General features: G+C 37.8%; 1 protein-coding gene across 2 annotated transcripts in view; it reads right to left on the minus strand.

Annotated features, from left to right (window-relative positions):
• Positions 1 to 569: 569 nt before the first annotated feature.
• Positions 570 to 19,340, minus strand: part of sorcs3a (sortilin related VPS10 domain containing receptor 3a) — a 197,720-nt gene continuing 178,949 nt past the window's right edge. For both annotated transcript variants that reach the window (XM_026303245.1, XM_026303244.1), the window contains 9 exons: positions 15,351 to 15,537; positions 12,739 to 12,872; positions 10,680 to 10,803; positions 10,072 to 10,184; positions 6,822 to 6,953; positions 6,624 to 6,723; positions 5,163 to 5,268; positions 4,174 to 4,334; positions 570 to 732 (listed from right to left, as the gene is read on the minus strand). In XM_026303245.1, coding sequence (XP_026159030.1) covers positions 674 to 732; positions 4,174 to 4,334; positions 5,163 to 5,268; positions 6,624 to 6,723; positions 6,822 to 6,953; positions 10,072 to 10,184; positions 10,680 to 10,803; positions 12,739 to 12,872; positions 15,351 to 15,537 — 1,116 coding nt within the window. In that variant the 3' untranslated portion in view covers positions 570 to 673. The remainder of the gene's footprint in view (positions 733 to 4,173; positions 4,335 to 5,162; positions 5,269 to 6,623; positions 6,724 to 6,821; positions 6,954 to 10,071; positions 10,185 to 10,679; positions 10,804 to 12,738; positions 12,873 to 15,350; positions 15,538 to 19,340) is intronic.

Here is a 19,340-nt window from a genome sequence, read left to right on the forward strand (position 1 = left end):
ACAAAGGTTTGGGCAAAAACAATTGAACTTGTTTGATGAATGATTAGAAAATAACTATTTACAACACTTGCTTATCTACAACACAGAAATTGTGTCCTCAATAAGAACATGCACAAGTCAAGGACATTAGAAAAACAAAGTTGATTTCTTTAAGTAATGTTTGACTGTATAACACACTTTTAACAGCAGACTATTGTCAGATCTGCTGTTGCCATGGTACTCAGATTACGAGCATGTAGAAAGTAATAGTATATACATTTAACAAAACAAATGATGATATTTCTACATTTCAATAATATTCCCTGTTTGATTAAAGACTCAGACATAGTCTATATATAGGCAGGATGATTTTCAAAGCAAACGTCTAAGGAAATTTACATAACTCTTCACAGGTTTTGACGAAAGATATTTCACCTTGCAAATGAATGTTGTCATGTAGCTTATACATCCTCAGAACTGAATAAGTTTTGCCACTAATTACAATAATCTCATTGAGTAAATTGACATTTGCTGCATGGATGTTGTTGAATGAGGCATCCATGCAAGTCTGTATAAATGAGGTCCCTTAGAAAAAGTATTAACATCAGTTGTGTTGAGAATTACAAAACAGAAAAAGAGAACCCCGGACACTGTAATACTTCGCTCTGTACATAAATTGTTGAGTTCTCCGGCTTTACACACTAGTACAGTTTGGAATCTCCCTTGTGCTCTCGCAGGCGTTGCTGACTCCCCCTGAGCAGAAATAAATGAAACAAAAGAAAAATAAAAGCCAAGAACAAAGATGTTTAGTTCAGCGTTGCCACTTTCATGCCTGTAGAACTTCTTTGACACTGACACCTTGTGTTTAATTATTATGGAACATAATTTAATGGAGACATACAGAATAAGAATTATGAAAGTGAATCTAAGTCTTTTTTGATTATTTATTGATTTGACACATACATGTCTTTCTGTTGTTTATTGGTCAAAAGTACAATTTAGTCTGAGAAACGTATCATAACCCGAAATTCTGTGAATTGGACACAGCCCTCATATCCCTTCTTTCACTGAAGAGAAATTCATTTCCACCTACCTGGGGTGGGCACCTTTGCCCAATCACGTCCACAGTTCCCAGATATAAAGCGGCAGTTTGGGTAAACTCTTACCTAAGAATTAAACCGGCTCAAAGGACCAGTGGGGCCCACAGCCCAGAGGGCTGCGCCCAATTCACAGAATCTCAGCTAGCTGTTCTGTTTCATTGATGCACAGCCCTCTGGGCTATTGCTATGGGTCAAAGCGATAGCCAGAAATCCTCTACGCCTCACTTGGGCCCGGCCACCCAGGAGAAGAGTCCGTAAAACAAAGGAAATGCGAGTAACTGCCTGATCGGAAGCGAAGCAAGCAAGTAAGCACTGGTTTCATATAAAGCTAAAAAACGGACAGAGGGCTGTCCCGCATCCATGTAACAAAAAACACCTCCCAGGCTTGCCAGCCTAATTACGACTGGGAGACTCTCAGGACAGCGTGAGAGAGGGATGAGCTTGCAACATCCCACAAGTAGAAACACAGAGTAAGCCTGCACAATGGTGTCACATAGCCAGTGAGACAAACGTTCTGAAGAGAGGGGGGGGCCCAGCGAACACTCTCTGTAGTGAACAAACAAGCATGTGTCCCACATAACATGCCAGAGCGCGCAACAGGCAGAAAAGATGCGAAGCGGCTTCCTCTGAGGACAAAGTTCTGTGGAGGGTGAAAGAAACCCTCCAGCGTGATCACTCTAGATCTGAAAGAACTAGTGATACATTTATGTATGCAGGGTAGCCCCTCAAAATTCGTTAGGTGAGTGGGTCACTCAACACTGATCTGTTGGCAAATTGCTCATGGCATGAGGAAATAGCTGCGGCATATGTTTTTATGGTGCTAAATGCCAAATTTCTCTCCAGTAATAAATGGAGAAAAGAGAATCATGATGAGAGGGCATGCAACAGAAGAAACACCGTTCTCCCACACCATCTCTCAAACGTGACCCATTTAGCCCCATACGATGCTGTAGTGGACCGGGCAGCCGCACTTTGTATGGTGGCAGCGACGCTGGGGGAAAACCCCAAACTCTCTAAGTGCCTTCTCTCAACAGTCAAACACACAAGGGCTGCTATTACCGGAGGGCTGACTGTCACACCCCCCGCCTGCGACAAAGCATCCTCCCTCCATGGAATCTTCCAATGGGGAAATGTTGCAGAAGGGAAAACCACGATGCTCCGGGCCACTGTACTGTACTGCTCCCCCCCCCATCCCCTCCCCTCTGGGGAGCCAGTGCAATTGTCTGCTGCTAGCATGCTAGCTGAGTGGCCTACACTCCATTTTCCACGCTGTTGTTGGTTCGGGCAAGGGGCCCCGCCCCAGGTGGGCGTAAACGAATTTCTCTTCAGTACGCAGACGGGGATATGACCCATAGTGATAGCCCAGAGGTCCTGATGATGTCATTAAGGGTTTGTGATATCAATGGCGTCATCTTGGCTTGGACACTACACATTTCTAACAGAAAGCCTATGTGACAAAGTATAGGTCTTTAAAGGTAAAGGTTTTACAAGTGAGAAAAGGTCTAAGGAAAAACAAATGCACGATATGAAATGGAGTTTCCAGCCATTCCACAGCTTCACCTATAATAGGGAATAAATCAGGACAGTTTTGGCTCTTTGGCACAGAGAAGACTGTCTCATGTGACTTCCCCACTTTGATGAAGGTGCAATACTAAATCGCTGAACATAATATGCCTGTTAGGAATACACTTAAACAATAAAATGTCAGACAACAGAGAAAATGCATACAACAATATCCTAAATCCCAAGGCCCGAAAATTGCTTTTTTTATTTGACCAAAACTCAAAGACAGTCTGTGTCAGATAAAGAAAAGCTGGAATTCAAAATGTTGAAGCCATATTTCAGGAAACATTTTGCATTTGTTTGGCTCAGTTGCACATCAGCAATTAATCAAATGTCAAAATATTTTGTAATTTTCAGACAGTCTACTAATCAGTTAATTGTTCTACCACTTATGCCTTCATCTGCATGGAATATGTAATTTGGGAGGGAAATTGCAGAAATGTACCAGTTACGTCCGGATATTGAAAGAATTTAATCTTTGCTATTAGATATTCTTCTTCTACTGCTATATTTTGTCTTAAGTTAGTAAGTAAAAAACTAATTACAAATTAATGAATTACTATTATTACTAATTAATTAATTACTAATTAATTATTAACTGGTTACATTACTGTTCTTTTAGCTAATGCTCTTTTTCCCAGTGTATTTTTATAATTATTATTATTGTTGTCGTACAGTACAACATTTTGGTCAGCACCACTGTTTAGTATAAACTATGTACCACCTGTACCACCCCTGAGTCAAGCAGCTACTCGGTTTTCTAACAGACAAAATCAATTCTGTGGAGGATTAAAGGCTGAGTGCAAAAAGTAACAAAGAACATTGAGGGGAGTAAAAAATATTCAGCAGCAAATAAGTTAGAATACTGATGGCCTTGGTGATTGAGGGTGCCCACTGCTATGTAACATGTGCTTTTGTTTGCCACTCCTCTTCAGAATTAGCAAATTCTCTGTGAAACCACAAGAGCCAAATGGATTCAAGGATTGTGGCCTATGAAGTGGCCTATGATGCTTTCTGTTGGTAATGCTGCAAAACATACAATGTGCATCACATAAGGTCAGAGTAGACAGTGCTTGTCCAATTTGCTTTTGACAACCTGTTGTTTGTGCTGGCGTAAGATATTCTTTTTTTAAACAAGTCATATTGTGACCAAACAGTCAAGTGATTAAGGCTGCTGCCTCTGCTCCCACTGGCCTATTGAATCCAGAGGCTGAATGCTTAAACATGCTGGTTTTATTAATAATTCATTGTTCTCAGTACTGCAGGTCTTGCTGGAATCTATTCTTTACAATGTTAAACCTCTTCCAAGACAGTCTGATATACGCAGCTCCCGCTGCTATCCTCCATTCTGAATAATTTAAAAAATGCTAAAAGGGGATGCCAACTGGTCTTTTTAAATGCCTGTGTAAAACCATGATTACTTTTATCTCTAAAACAAAACTGCCATCGATCAGAAGTCTTTGCAGTTAACTTCAGCAGGGCAATATTCTGACTTTGCATGCATCTTTTAAACAAAATGATCAACACTTACTTTTAACCCTGGCATCGACTTCCTTTTCCATGAGTTCTTTGGTTGTGGAGAACTCACTTAGAGTGATTTTAGGCGTGCTGTCCCCCTGGCCCACTGAGCCAATCATCTCCTGCTCCTTCTCCTGGTTCACCTCAGCATATATGTTGATCCAAGGTATTTTTCTAACGATTTGCAAAAAGAGAAAGCAATTATATAATATAATATATGTATATATATATATATATATATATATATATATATATATATATATATATTTTTTTTTTTTTTTTTTTTTAATGTTTTGGAGTTGGGACATGTTTTGTTTTTTTAACCACAAAAAAAATTATTTTTACTGAAATAAGTAACTTCAAGATGACATACTTTTCTCAAGAACCCACTTATGCATTTCACAGCTAACCTCAAAGACTGCCTTGTGCTGGTATGGTGTATGTGCAGGCCAACTTTCAAATTTGTCATAATTCTAATTTAAACCTCAGTAACTAATTTATAGGCAAATTACAATAACTGGTATCTTTTCCCATCTACATTTACAACAGCTAATATACATACATTTCTTTAGTCACTATCCAATTTATTTCCAATTACCATTCATTTTGGTTATTAATTGCTCTGTTTTGTCAACTGTGAGATTTCTTGAAAAATGCATCCTCTTTAGACTAATGGGAACAATTTCATATCCATAATTAATGACAACTTTTCCGTTTCCCTCAGACTTTTCAAGAGAATCATTTTGCATATGAATAATTTATTCAGCAAATAACAGCCAAGGCACTGCAACTGCATATTAAACCATTTAATGGCCTTTTCTGCATTTTATTAATGGTAAATGTGCCTCATGCATTGGAATCCTATTAAAGTATGTCTATGACCTCTGATTGGTCCATCCTCATCTGAAATCATCAATAATGAAGGATATGGTAATAAATACTTGGGCTGTGTGAGATTACGCTGTATGTGCAGCAGGTGAAAGTAATCACAAAGTTGTGTACCTCTTGAATTTGTAGATGAGGAACACTGCTAGCCCCAGGAACACCACTGACAGGAGCATCAGCATAGCTGAGCTGTTGTGTCTGGGGTTGGAGTCCACCAAAGGTGCTGTGGAGGAGAACACAGCAGGGATTATGATGTTACATCTGTTTTAATTTTGCTGTGTACCTTTCTGTGTTCAGTTAATTGTGTGGATACAAAATCTAGCCATTTGACTAAACGTTGCAGATTCACATGCTCATAAAAGAGACTGTCTTCCTGTAAAAATGAGTTTATATGTTGTTTGTGCCAGCTTTTGTATATTAATTTAATTTCTACAAGACTTTTTTTTTTTTTTTTTTGCATTATGCTGATGGACGTTAAAGTACAGTGAAGTGAAATAGATTAAAACCAGTTAAGTTGCTGGAAGTTTTAGGTTACCTGAATATTAAAACAGCCTCTCATAGTATTAGATGTTTTTTAGGCAGTGTGGTTCATTTACATCGTCATCTTACTGGAAGGTAACTTTTTTAATCCATTCATTTCTTATAAAAAACACTGTATATCATTGAGGCCTAGCATAACTTTTAAGATATCACATATCTCTCATTCCACTAAAATCATATTATTGTTTCCATGCTACTCCCAAGCCATTTCAGTTCAGGTGTGTATGCACTCACCTTTCTCAAGCAGCACAAAGGCTTTTTAGCCATATTCCTGGGAGGTGAATACACCTCCAATGTCATTAGCGTATAGCACACCACAGAATATCACACAGCATCCCAGATACTTAACATCTAGCATTTTGAACATTAGACACCTCATGGGTGTGTGTTCCTCCATAGACTGTATGACTAATGAAAACAGCCAAGCAACAAATACAATTTTAAGATCCGTCCAGTGGAGGTATATTGGAGTTGCTCAAGATGACCAAGACCTAAGTCAATAGTTTTACAGACTAGCCATGTTATTTGCAGCCACTGTGCTGTGATTTAATACTTATAGCACCATTTTCATTTTCGGCAAGAGTTCATTTCAGAGTCTCAAGTATCACCCAACTTTCCCATTTCCAGGAGGTAAAAACTGAACAGTGTTTTTGATTCTGCAATTTATTCCCCTGCCTTTAAATTGTACAGTGTTCTTTCTGAAGGACTAAATAATCAACATAATTATACACAGTGCAACACTCATTTTGTGGTTGGATGACTGTAAAAGAAATAGAACAGATGTTCAGCTTTTGATGGGAGGCATAAAAGATTCCTCATCTCAAGGAGCTCCACTTAAAATCAAACCCCTCTCATACTCCTGTGTTCTTTTCGCCTGGCATGGAGACTTACTGACAGGAATTTTAATTGGCAGACAAAAAAAAAAAAAAAAAAAAAAAAACCTCATCTTGTCAAAACACAGAAAATGTTGGGTAATAACTAAATTACCTGCAAGTAAATTTTATGGTTGTAGTAGCAGTAAGAGCAAATGTTCCTTACCCAGTGTTAACTGTGTGTTGTACACAATCACCCTTACACCGGGCTTGAGCTCGAACTCCACAAAATTTTGGTTCAGTGCACTTACGATAATATCAGACATCTGTTAAACAGACAGAATGTGATATGTGTCAGTCAGAATAACACTTTGATAAGATTTCAACAATGTGTGATGTACAATCTGCTCATAGTCTCTCTTACCTTGTCTAGCTCCTCCTCACTCTTTTTCTTGTCCTCTGACTTGTTCTTGTGAGGTAATAGGAAGAGCTCAGCAGCTGTTGGAACTCCTGGGAACACAGCCACCAAGAGCTGCTCCTCCGGGAAGTCAGACACCTGAAGTATGGCAGAAATACGCTTTACTATCACACAGTGACATGTGATTATTACCAATGTCATACAGTTACATTAGTCTGGTCAGCACACTCCCATAAAAAACTTGAATGCACAGCATTTAGAGAGTGTGATCACTCCCCAAAAAGCACCAAGCTAAGCACAACAGGGACTTGGAAGTGATGACTAGAAGTCTCAAGTACACTGTCATAATAAAAAGGGTGCATTGGAGACATGTTAAGGGCTTGCAGTGTGCTTTACATTGAAGTCAAGTACTAGATTTAGAACTTTCAGCATAATGTTCCTGGAAGAGTTGCTTTTTAGTCTTAAGAGAGAACTTGATTATGTACTCAAATTTTAACTCAAGCTGTAATTACCTGCCTGGAAGCCACTACTGGAAGCTATGCAGTTACATACACTCAACACATAAGCTAGAAACACAGAAAGGATTCAAGTGCTGCTGATCACTTTCAAGCTGCAGATTTATTTTAAGCCCTTTCTGAAAGTTTTTGATGCTTTAATACTATACTTTTTTCACTACATGTAATGTTTTTTTACTAAGTCTGTCTTTTTTTTTTACTATAAATGCATTATATGGATTATGTCAATGCATCATAAATAACTAAAACATGAAAACTCTATAACAGTAAAACTTGTATCTTGTACTCTATGTATCATTGGGTGGTGACATGTAGCTTGTTGTCATTCATTTCATTCAGTAGAAAAGTTAAATAATGCACTAGTTCAACTGTCTAGATATTTTTGATATTTTTGCTCCAAATTCACATGCTAATATTTTGGAGTATTAGAAGCATTTGGGGGAAATATACATAGAACCCATATAGTCCATATATGAATTCTGGTTACAGTGTAACGCAACCTCTTTCACTTATATTCTTAAAGAACATTTAGATGATTAAACACAAATTAAATCTATAAAAAAAATAGATTAACTGTACATTCAGCATTAAACTACCTCTGACCTAATCAATACAATTTGAATAAAAATAATCCTATCATTGATTGTATTGTAGATTATGTTTCAGTTATGTTTCAATTGCTCTCATAAAATGTAATATGTAATCTAGTCATTTGATATCAATTTAATTATCAGTATTCCAGTTGTTTAACAGAGAGAAAAGATTAATATATCTCTGCAATTACTGTGCATGATTTACCATGCATCAGTTGGATAAGAACCTATTTTGATGCTGTTGGGAAAGCAATAAGGAGATGATAGCTTGATAGTTTGATTTAACTTTTGAGGAAAGCTATGGGGGCAATTAACATTGTAAACTATGAATTTGAGCAGAGAAACATTAAGGGAGTGTGACAGGGAGCTGACTGAATATAGTCAAAGTGAAATAAAATAATCTCCATTACTGACGTGAATTCAGAACTAACAGAAAGCTGTGGTACTGAAATGAGCCTACGTGAAGAGTACAAGATCACAACTTGAAAGATTCAGTAAGCTGCTGTAAGGTACTTCAGTTAAATAGACCTTGACTTTAATTGCAAGTCTCCGTCTTATTTCCTATTTTATTGTTAGGGAGTTATTTACTATGTTGATAAACCATTAATTGTGAACTGGTCTCGAGTAAGAGTTCTCAACCATAGCAAAATACAGAAAAAATAATCTTTCTGTCACCACTCGGACACTATGTTTGTCTGGAGATGAACTTTGTGTCAGCTCCACACATTAAAAACAGATCTATTCACCTTTCAGATTAAGAGTAGCTGATATATAACAGGAAAATGTGACAACATGAAAACAAACAAAAGTGACACATAATCTGCTCTCCACAAAATGTAATATAATAATAATAATACATAAACATATTTTGGAACTGTCATTATTTTCACCATTTTAATACTTCCCTTCAAGGGACATTATGAATGACTAGGTTTTGTAACCTTATTTCTATGATCTCAGAGACAGAGTTCTCTAGTGTGTATTGTGGAAACAGACAGGCGTTGTTCTTTTTTTTTTTAAAGAACAAAGCTTGAGAATCTTTTTCTACATAAAGGAAGAAATAATGTGTAATATTAATATTGATTCCACAAGGAATTAAAAAATAGTTGACAGCTTTTCTCAAGCCAATCACACAATATACTATACATTTATTAAATGAAACCAAGTGGTTCAAAAGGTGTGCCTGTAGTCTATTATAATTACCATTTCATCTTATAATGCTAAATCCTACTCACATCAGTGTGTCCTAGTCACATCCACATTATTTCATCCAGATAATAAAAGACTTTTAATTGTGACTACCTCTCAAAACAGGCCAGTTTTAATCACCAGTCTTTTTAAATTCTGTAATTAGTAAAATGCACAAGCCTTTAATAGCTTGAGAATGCACCGATAAACCCTGTGAATTAATTCAGGAGATGGTGGAAAATTATTTTTCTTACAATTACATCATAGCCCAGAAAAACATAAACCAATTGGCTCAAAAGCAAGGGCCTCACTTTGGGTTATCCAGGTTACTTGTGAGAGCCCCTTCACCAATTTAAATATTTCTCTAAAAGTGCCCACCTGCAGCTAAATTGCTCAATATGTTGGGAAGATGGCCAAGAGCACAGCATCTCCAAATTCAGTCCACTATTCATGAGCAGTGAATGGGGAGATGAGTAGCACTTAACAATGATGGGTGAGCTTCCCACACACATTGAGAGCACTTGCACCCCTCCTACGATCAAGTGTGCTAACACACACACAGACACACACAGGTAGACACATTAGACACAGTGACAAGTATCTCCACTCACAAATCCCTACCAAGATGCTGTGCTGTAAGTACTGAGATTGTTTTATCTGTGACTTTTAATATGAAGGAATCAGTGGTCATGAAGCCATCTTGGGAGCGAAGGAAAGCAGAGGTGTCTTCACACCTGTCTGATGATGAATCACATGAATCACCTAAGGGTGTTCTCTTGCTGCACCGATAAGTCCAGAATATTGGACAGCAAAATAGGGGTGTAATATGGGTGTATGAAATAACTGAGCAACAGCAGCGTGAGAAAGAAAGTCGGAAATAAAAAGGCATGAAGGAACGATGAGAGGGAGACAGAAGGATGGAATAAGTGTGGGGGGCCAGAGAAAATGAAAATCACTCACTTGGAGCAGAGCCTTCTTAATTACTCTCCCCACATCCTGTCTCCACTCGGGTATGTCGGGGTTGAACTCGTCCAGATTAGGGGAGAAAGATAAAAGTAGAGATTTGAAGAATTCTGTTGAGGAGAGCCAGGGGAGAATCAGCCATTAATTCATTTGGATCTGGGGGCATTATTCTCAGGGAGCTGTGCCAGCTGTCATTTTGCTCAAGTTGAATTTCAGGTAGTTAGCACTTGATGAAAAGAAAAGGGTTTCTTATATCCCATGTACCTCCCTTTGGCTAAATGTACCAGATGCACTTCTAGATAATTAGAAAATGTCACAGCTTTACGCCAACCCATCTGCTGGTAATAAATCATTGCATTTTACAGATACTTGCAGCCGGATTACTTCATTTCAAAGGAAGACATCTTCTTTAGCGGTTCCAACAGTAATGTGATATTTTTAACTAAGAGCAGTTTCATTTCAGAATAATTTTATAGAGAGCAGAGTCAGAATATGACATTACAAGTAGCTTACTAAAGTAATGTCTTCTAAAGAATTTAACTGCTTTCCCATTTCACCTATCATTATTTGACAATAGCGCAGAGTTGTTAACAACAAATACTGGCCTTTGACTGCTATGGTCTTGGTATCCTGCAGTATGGCGTTGGCTGCAGCCACTTGAACTGTGATGGTGTGCATCCCCTCATTAGGGAAGGTGTATGAAATACTCCCATCCAGCGTTATCACAGGCTGCAGGCACAAAATTTAAGGTAAAAGTAAATGAATAAAATCATGTTATACTTGGAACATACCATAACTAATTCTCCACTACACTAGACTGTATTCATCAATTTAGGCTTGTTTTCAGGATGTATATGTGCAGTCCACCAATCACTTAGGTAAAGGAGGGATGTGTTAGTCAACTGTAAATTGGCTTTAATAATAGCTTTATCCATGGCTACTAAAAAGGAATAAATGGGACTACATTGTTTTGAAAAATGACCGTCTGCAGCCACACCAGCAGGTCTGTTAGGTAGTACAAAGCCTTGAACAAAATGCAACATTTTAAAACAGCATATGATCTACGTTGGTGGGGGTGTAATGTTTTCAAATACTGGTTAGACAATAAATGCAGATGACATGCTGTTGCACCAAAAGTTGAGCCAGGTTCAACTCTGTTACTGAACACCCAGTTGTTTTGCTGGGGGCCTCTGTGTTGGTACTGTTGCTCCACCACTGATATGACTGAGAGAACTGATTTTTTTCTCCCAGGGTTACTATTGTTCTGAATGTGGGCGAAGGGTCTACAGACATGCTTAGCTAGCAGCTCTGTGATGTTGTACTTGGGCATAGAGTAGCTTTGAGATACATCAACATGCTAATATAGCATTGCAAGCACTGGTAAAAACTGAAGTCACATTGTCAAACCCCTTTACACAGTCAGCAAAACAGAAGTCTGTGTGGATCAAACCGTGAATCACTTTCCATTGCTTTCACATAAAATGCATGTGTGAGTGAGTGACCACAGTTGCCAAAGGGGATATTTTTCCTGAAGCCTGCCAGGGTTGGATTACACATTCTTAAAGATTCTTCCCAAGGTACATTGCCAGAGAAGACATAAGATGTGATGTTGACAAAAACATGTGGCCATACGGAGAAGAGAGGGTGTGAATGTTATACATGAAATACTGTAAATCACTATGCAATAAATAGAATCCATAAATAGAATTGAAGCACACTGCTGCTTTGCCGCTTCATTCATATTACAATATACAATAATTTAGTACACGCAATAAAGTGCAAAGATCTATTTTCTATAATAAAATACTGATTTATCTGAAAAAAAAAACCAACTTATTTTGTAGTTTAGTGTGCTAAGAGTGATGGTGTTTGCTTCCTGAGTGAGTGTTGTGAATGAATTAGCTTATTTTAAGACGTATGACGTGTTTTGTTGATAAGAAAGAGTTTTGGAGGTGAGATGAACTGTTAAGCTGAGATGCATGTGTATAATGCAGACCAAAGCATTGACCAAAGCTTGTTTGCAGTTGAAAAAACCTGTAACAGCAATGTTCATGTCTCTGGTGATTCTAATGTCAGTAGGCTTCAATCTCTGAGGGTATGTGAACAATGTGTGTATGTATGTGTGTACAATATTTGATGAAAAGCCTTCAAATGGTTAAGTTATTTAAATTGTGAGTTATGGACCAGTACACCGACTGCTTGTCTGACCTTATAACGCCTACAGCCATAGTTCTGCCATACCTAAACTATAGACTTAGTCCTCTATAGGTCAGGGGGCTGACACAGACAACTGGAAATAACTTTTGACACTGCAATGATAACTTGAATATAGCCACAAATGCAGGATTGAACATGATGTACAGGAAAGAAATGTGCAATACACTTTTCATTTTGATTGACTCTTTGATACTTCACTCTCTCTCTTTCTGTGTGTGTGTTTGTGTGTTCATAAAACTGGGAACTCCTCTCAGGCACACATTCATTGTTAGTCATGAAATCACTTAATGATTTTTGTTAGACATAACAGCCATTTAATATCTTTTTATGGCCATCCTTTCAAATCTGTATTAAAAAACTACTTTACAAAAACAGAACACATAAAAACCAACACAGCAAGCAATAAAAAGGCTGAAATGTGTATTACTAATGTCCTGGAAGAATTACCTCAGTATTGTTGCCTAGCCACCAGAAGTAGGTAACAGTGCGTGAGTGGGTGGGCAGCACCACTGCTGTGATGTTCACCTCCTTGTTTCTTATGACCACAAAGGGTGCAAGAAGCTGAATATGCTCCACTGGACCTATGAAAGGAATCCCACAGAACAGTTGATATGAGGTTTACTTGGGAATGTCTCTCATTCAAAAAGCCGATTGGCAAGATCACAAACCCCAATGCGGTATAAATCTTTGAGGAAAAAATACGCATCAGGTTTACAGTTTAGTGTGATCAGGTTTTCTCTAACAGTGAAATGAAGTGTAAACATAAATAGTCCAAAGGTGTGAGTGACTGTGACTACGACCGATTTAGCCTGGTTCAGCCTGTTGGTGATTCCCAATCTAACCCCCCGTGAACAGGATCAATGAACATGGATGGATTGATGGATGCAAACATTTTTTAGAACAAACTCCAAGAAAAAATATTTACTTGTAGATAATCGTGGCCAATTTCTCATTAATATGAAACGAAAGATGGAAATTATTTATGAACGTATGGCGTCTTGCTGTATAACCATTTTGATGAAACTTCACAATTGGCATTTTCTGATTCACTGTGAAATATTATCTTCACTGGCCAAATTAGACAGCTGGGGAAATTTAATGCCATTTGCAACAAGTGTGAATGTGGAAAATAAAACACCTTCAGTCTAAGTAACAGCCATATCATTAAAACAGTGGTAACTATCACTAAATTCTACTGCAGCAAATTTATTCTTCCAGTTTACCATCTGATTTTTTTTTTCTCATAATGCAAAGTGAGACAGACAGACTTTTCCAATTAGACTCTCTGAGGCTCATGCTGACAGCTGCACTGTCAGTCTGGCTAATAGGTAAGACATACTGTATATGGTGAGCTTTTTAACTATGCATGCTGTGATGGCAGGAGATGAAAGACTGAGTGCTCATGTCATTTTTCTTGGTCTCAGATTCCACTTTGTTACTGAATCCATCAAATTGCAAAATTATTAGCAGCAATGACCGTTAGTTGTCAGTATGTTTTTTTAAGCTTATCCTCATACACTGGAGAGAAAAAAAAATCCTCAAATGAAATAGGCCTACTGTCATTTTTCATTCCACTTGTTGTATTTTTGAAAATAAATAAATAATAGCAGCCATCACTTTCTCAGTTCAACACAAGGGTTCTAAATTCAGTGCATATTTATTTTACCCATCCATCCATCCATCCATTATCTATACCCGCTTATTCCTATTTAGGCTCTGCTGGAGCCTATGCCATCTCATCTTGCCATCTTCAGTGCCATTTTCTGATGCTCTTCGTCTTGGAAGTCAGACTGCCTGTCTGCCTTGTCTGACAGCATAAAATGGAAGCAGCAAAATCTTTCTTATGTTAAACGAAGGTTCTTGTGTGTGTGCTACTATGCACTTAACACTAAAAATATGTTGACACCTTCACATATTTTTTGACTTTAAGAACCTGGTAGGACCTGCCAGGAGTCCAGGTTGCTTTACACTAATATCAAAGGTGGGGTTTTCTGGTGCAGACACATGTAATTCATTACTTTTCTAGAAAAATCCAGTGAAAGGTTTGTGTAGTGCAGTGGTCTGGGGTGCTTTTCTCACCACTGCTTCTGTTAGTGCTCATTCTCTAATACCAGAACTAATCTTTATCCCCACCTTAAGTTGCTCTGTGTGTGCATGTGTGTGAATGAGGGGAGAGAGAGTAATTTGATATTAAGTATCCTCAGCTGAGAAATCATTGAAGTACTTTATGGCATTTCCCACAGAAAGCATGAGCTACTTTGTGAAATAAACCCCACTGACATTATTGCTGTCATAAACGTATAAATCCACTATACTGGATGACACACGAGATGGCAAGAGCGTTAAATTAAAATGTATTAAACAGATCAATTAAAGAGCAACCAACAGGACAGAGAAAACATACTGAAATTTAAACTATTTTATTTATCTCTAAATAGAGCTGAGCAGATGCTGGTCCTGTAATTTGTTGGCTGTGTAAAATAAGCCACTGCTCTAGTTTTATATTCTCAGATAACTGGCAATTAGCTTCAGTGGCTCTAAAGGTGCAATTCTCGGTGTCTGCTTCTGTCCACAATGAAACCATCCATAAACAAGTTTGTTATGAACTTATCACACTTGCGTGCAGGTCAGTGCAGGTCACTTCAGATGAATTTAGCATGGATCACCAGTGTGGTTGTCAAGTCGTGTCATCAGTACCTGGCACAATGATGCAGTGCAGTGCCACAAACTAAAACACATCCTTTCCCATTTAAATGTTGTTTACTGTTTTGAACTTACATTAAATAAATAAATAATAATAATTTTTAAAAAAAATTCTGTCATCTTGACTGTTGTGGCTGCAAGCAAACAATTTTCAAAGAGACTTCAGAAAGAGAAAGAAATCAAAAAAGAATTTTTCAATCCATCCATTATCTATACCAGCTTATTCTTGTTTAGGGTCACAGTGATCTGCTGGCACTTAGAATTTTCCAATAAAATGAAAGACATTTAAAAAAAAAAGAAAACAAACCAATTAGAAAGGCTTCAAAGTTTGGTTTTGTTACAGTGTGGGTACTTACATGTGACATGCAGGAAGAGCGTTGTGGTGTCATAACCCAGCATGTTCTCTGCCAGGGCGGTGACACGAAATATTCCAGCAGACTTATAGACGTGTTTGATGCCTTCCTCAGTCCAGCTCAGGTTGGAGTAGGACACAGCTGTGCCATCCCCAAAATCCAGCTGTATGTTGGTCCGCAAAGAGTCACCCTGAAGCACACAGCACAGCAGAGGATCATATTTAGCTGCAAGTTGCCATCATTGAAAGGCCGAAGATAATCATCAGGTAGCTATTGTCAAAGAGGAACACTCTAATACGAAGAGGAATCAAGCAAACACTGTAAAGGCCATGAGAAATGACAATATACCCCATTTAATGTACATAACAATGAGTGGTCTGATGGTGCTGAAATGTGTCCAGGAATAGAGCTCTGTAAAGGGCAGATCCTGAGTACATGTCTTCTGTAGGTTATTTAAAATGGAAAAGATTACATTCACATACATTAGTTAAAAGATATACAGTTGCAAGAAAAATTAACTGCTGTGTTTGCAATTTTCCAGTTTTTGGAATAAATTGAAAATAAAATGTGATTTGATCGTCATTAAAGTCACAAATCAACAAACAATATTTCTAAGTTGATGAAATACAAACAGTCATGATCTTCCATGTCTTTACTCAACACACTCAATAAACATTTTTTGGAAATTAGAACAGTTCGGCCTGTGATTTTATGTATATGGTTGCACTCATGCAGAAGCATGACTGCAATTGTGAAGCAGTGAGAAGTAAAAACCAGAATGGTTTAAGGTACAAGCCTATAGGAATCTGCATATTAACAAGCGGCAGTACAAATATGAATATACATAATATACATAAAGTCCGTGGGACAATTCTGACCAGATTGTAGGTGACGGTTCAAACTGTTTAGGAAATGTACTTATGGTTAAACTTTTCAACAACATATATCCTCCAGGGCACCTCCATCAAAGAAATGTCGTGCACTTGCAATAAGAGATAATCTAAACAGGCCTGAAAAACAGAGCTTGAAATTATGTGTACACCTCAAAGTATTTAATATATATTTCTACAAATGCCACACTCCTCCACTCACCCCAAATGGTTGAGGCAAAATGAGCCCGGTTCTGCTGAAGGTTTCTTCCATTAAAGGAAGTATTTCCTCTCTACTGTCACCAAGTGCTTGCTCATAAGGGATTTGTTGGGTTTCTGTTTTTGTATTTTTTTGTGTAGCACCTTGAGATGATTGTATTGAGATTTGGATTAATTATACAAATGAAATTGGAATTGAATTGAATTCCATAAAATACTCAAGCAATGCACACTTTCAGAGTATGACTTGCTGTCTGAGAGCTCTAATAATCAGAACCGGAAACATTTTTCTATAGATTACCTAAACTAAATACTCAAATTTGATTAATGGAGCTTGTTAGCAGCACTACATGGTCTAGCAGTAAGAACTATCGCACCAATCGCTCATATTCAGTTTCCAAAGTCAAACCTTTGGCACAAGAATATTTCAAAATTTTCACATTTACTGGAACACACTGCTGTAGTGACAGTGACATTAACCCTTTATCCTGTTCACTGTGGATTGTAAACACTATCACAGTTTATTGGACTATAACAAAACTCCAAAAGCTTTTGCCAAGAGTGATGCTGACAGAGAACCAAATTTTATTACATACTGCCAACAGAATTTACTGTATGTAATAAAATTTACCAGACTCCTATACCAGATTGGTATACACAAATGGAGTGATGTAGGACCAAGGGCAGTCAGGTGAGAGACAAAAATTTAGCATTAAGATTAAATTGGCAATGATGGATCATACAGCTTTTAGTAAAATTTCAAAGTTGAAAAACCACAAATATCACAAACTTCATTTAAATGACATGCTTTCATCAAAGTTTAAAGCTACACTAAATAATTATAGTACTTAGACTTAATTACATATTTAGAAATTACAGTTTTTTTTTTAATTATTCCTCTTACAGAGTAAAAGTTCCAGTGTACCTTGTTGTGGTATTATTACTGTTGGTTTTTAATTGTTTCTAAAGTGTTGTCTGACTAACAGAAGTCAATTTCATAAAACAGTCATGATCTTTGTTTTGTAAGATTTCAGCATATATTAATTTGATTTTAGAAAACAGTGGAAAATCTCATCTTTTTTCAAGGAATCCTTGCATAAATTAATCCATGAGTAAATTAATCATTATAGTCAGTGTTGATTTCTAATTATAAATACTGATTCAAAAATACAAAAATGAGTGAAGTACGCGCGTGCGTACGTGTGTGTGTGTGTGTGTGTGTGTGTGCAAATTTGTGCTATGCATCTATGCACCCACCCCACCATATTTTCCTTTGCATGGTGTGTAGGTTTTCAGTTGCTCGCAAGGTTTCCTCTGGGAATCACATCTGGCACGATTCGAGGATCAGCACATAGTGCAAGTGTTGGTGGCTCCAGATGCCACAGTGCTCATTCCCCCCTAAGTCTCCAAAGGCAAACTCCCAGCTGCCCCTTAGCACACTGTAGCACACTGTTACTGAAATCTTTGTTTGTAACACTGCATTAGCCCACCAAAACGCACAATAAAGCAAACAGAATGACACTAATGTTCTCTATCTCTTTCCTTCTCTCTTGCTCCTTACATCCTTCGCTACCCGATTCACCTTTTTCAAATTTGAAAACCCAGAAGGTTTAATTAAGGCTTATGTGGATATTTATGTCACATCGTCTTGTAAATATGTTTGATAATTGGCTGGAGAGCATAGAGAACAGTTAAAAACAAGGTTTAACTGTGCACCTATTGGTAAGAGCTGTAATAAGCTGGCATGCAATCAAGACTCAGGCTCAGTGGCACTGATGTCACTCAGCTCTTCTTGGTGTTTGCTCATGCTTGCTCTCTATATGAACCACAATGGGATTCACTAATCTGCATGAGACTGATGCTGACCCATCTCTCTAAATGTCATTCTTTGTGTGTGTGTGTCTCCCAGGGCTGTGTAGATCCAAACACATCACAGCCAGGGCCTTGAGGCTGGGACATCAGTGTGTGTTCACAGTGAAATTGCTGTTGTACAAGCTGACAAGGGTTTAGATACACAAGGACAGTATTTGTTGAAGTGTCTGTACTTTAACCTAGTATGTGAGTCTGATGAGTACTGACAAAAGATACTGTGTGGATAATTCTAAAATATTATTCTGGTTATTTCTACAGTAGAGAGTTCATGTTGTACCTATGCTGTCTCTACTAAAAGGTATTATTTGGATAATTTGGAGTTCAATAAATTTGGTGATCTGAGACAAGACATTCAATGAACTCTCCAACACTCTGCTGTGCAACTCACTGTGCTTGGCTCCATAGTCTATGTTACATTCATCTAGAGGAAAAAGCTGACTGTGCACAACCAATTGCACTACTTTCTTAGGTTTGTTGAGGTTTGAAGCTGAGGTTCTTGAGTAATCCAGTGGAATGTAGCAAAATTTGGGATATCTACCCTCTTTCACTTTCCCACCTACATCTGGTGTTCCTTCAACGGACACAGAATCAAGCATTGATTTGTTAAGGTAGCTGTCATCAAAAAAAAAAAAAAAAAAGTGCATTCAAGATATCCTCTATTTTTGCCTGGCAGCAAAAAAAGTTCCCGCATGTCACAAGCTAGCGCTGCAGAATCTAACCCATTGGACACAGTTGTGCAACATCAATGTCAGAGCAAAGCTGTAACATAGAGCAGAGGTCAAATCCTAGCTGCAAGTCATTGTCTTTGCTAATTACTTCAGCCATTATATCTGATTTTTGCAACCCCTTAGTTTGTTTATAAAAACTCTGTTTTTTCTTTGTTTGTCCAGTTTCTTCTATTTTTGTGCTTCTTTTCACACAGTCCGTAGAATTGGTCTTTCTCCAGCAAATCGGTGTCATGGTCTGGTATTTTGATTTCCTGTATGGGACTTTTATTTTGGTTTCCTTGTTCCTGTCTCGCCTGATGTTTACC

This window comes from Mastacembelus armatus, chromosome 1 (assembly GCF_900324485.2).
Source record: "Mastacembelus armatus chromosome 1, fMasArm1.2, whole genome shotgun sequence".
NCBI classification, from domain to species: Eukaryota; Metazoa; Chordata; class Actinopteri; order Synbranchiformes; family Mastacembelidae; genus Mastacembelus; species Mastacembelus armatus.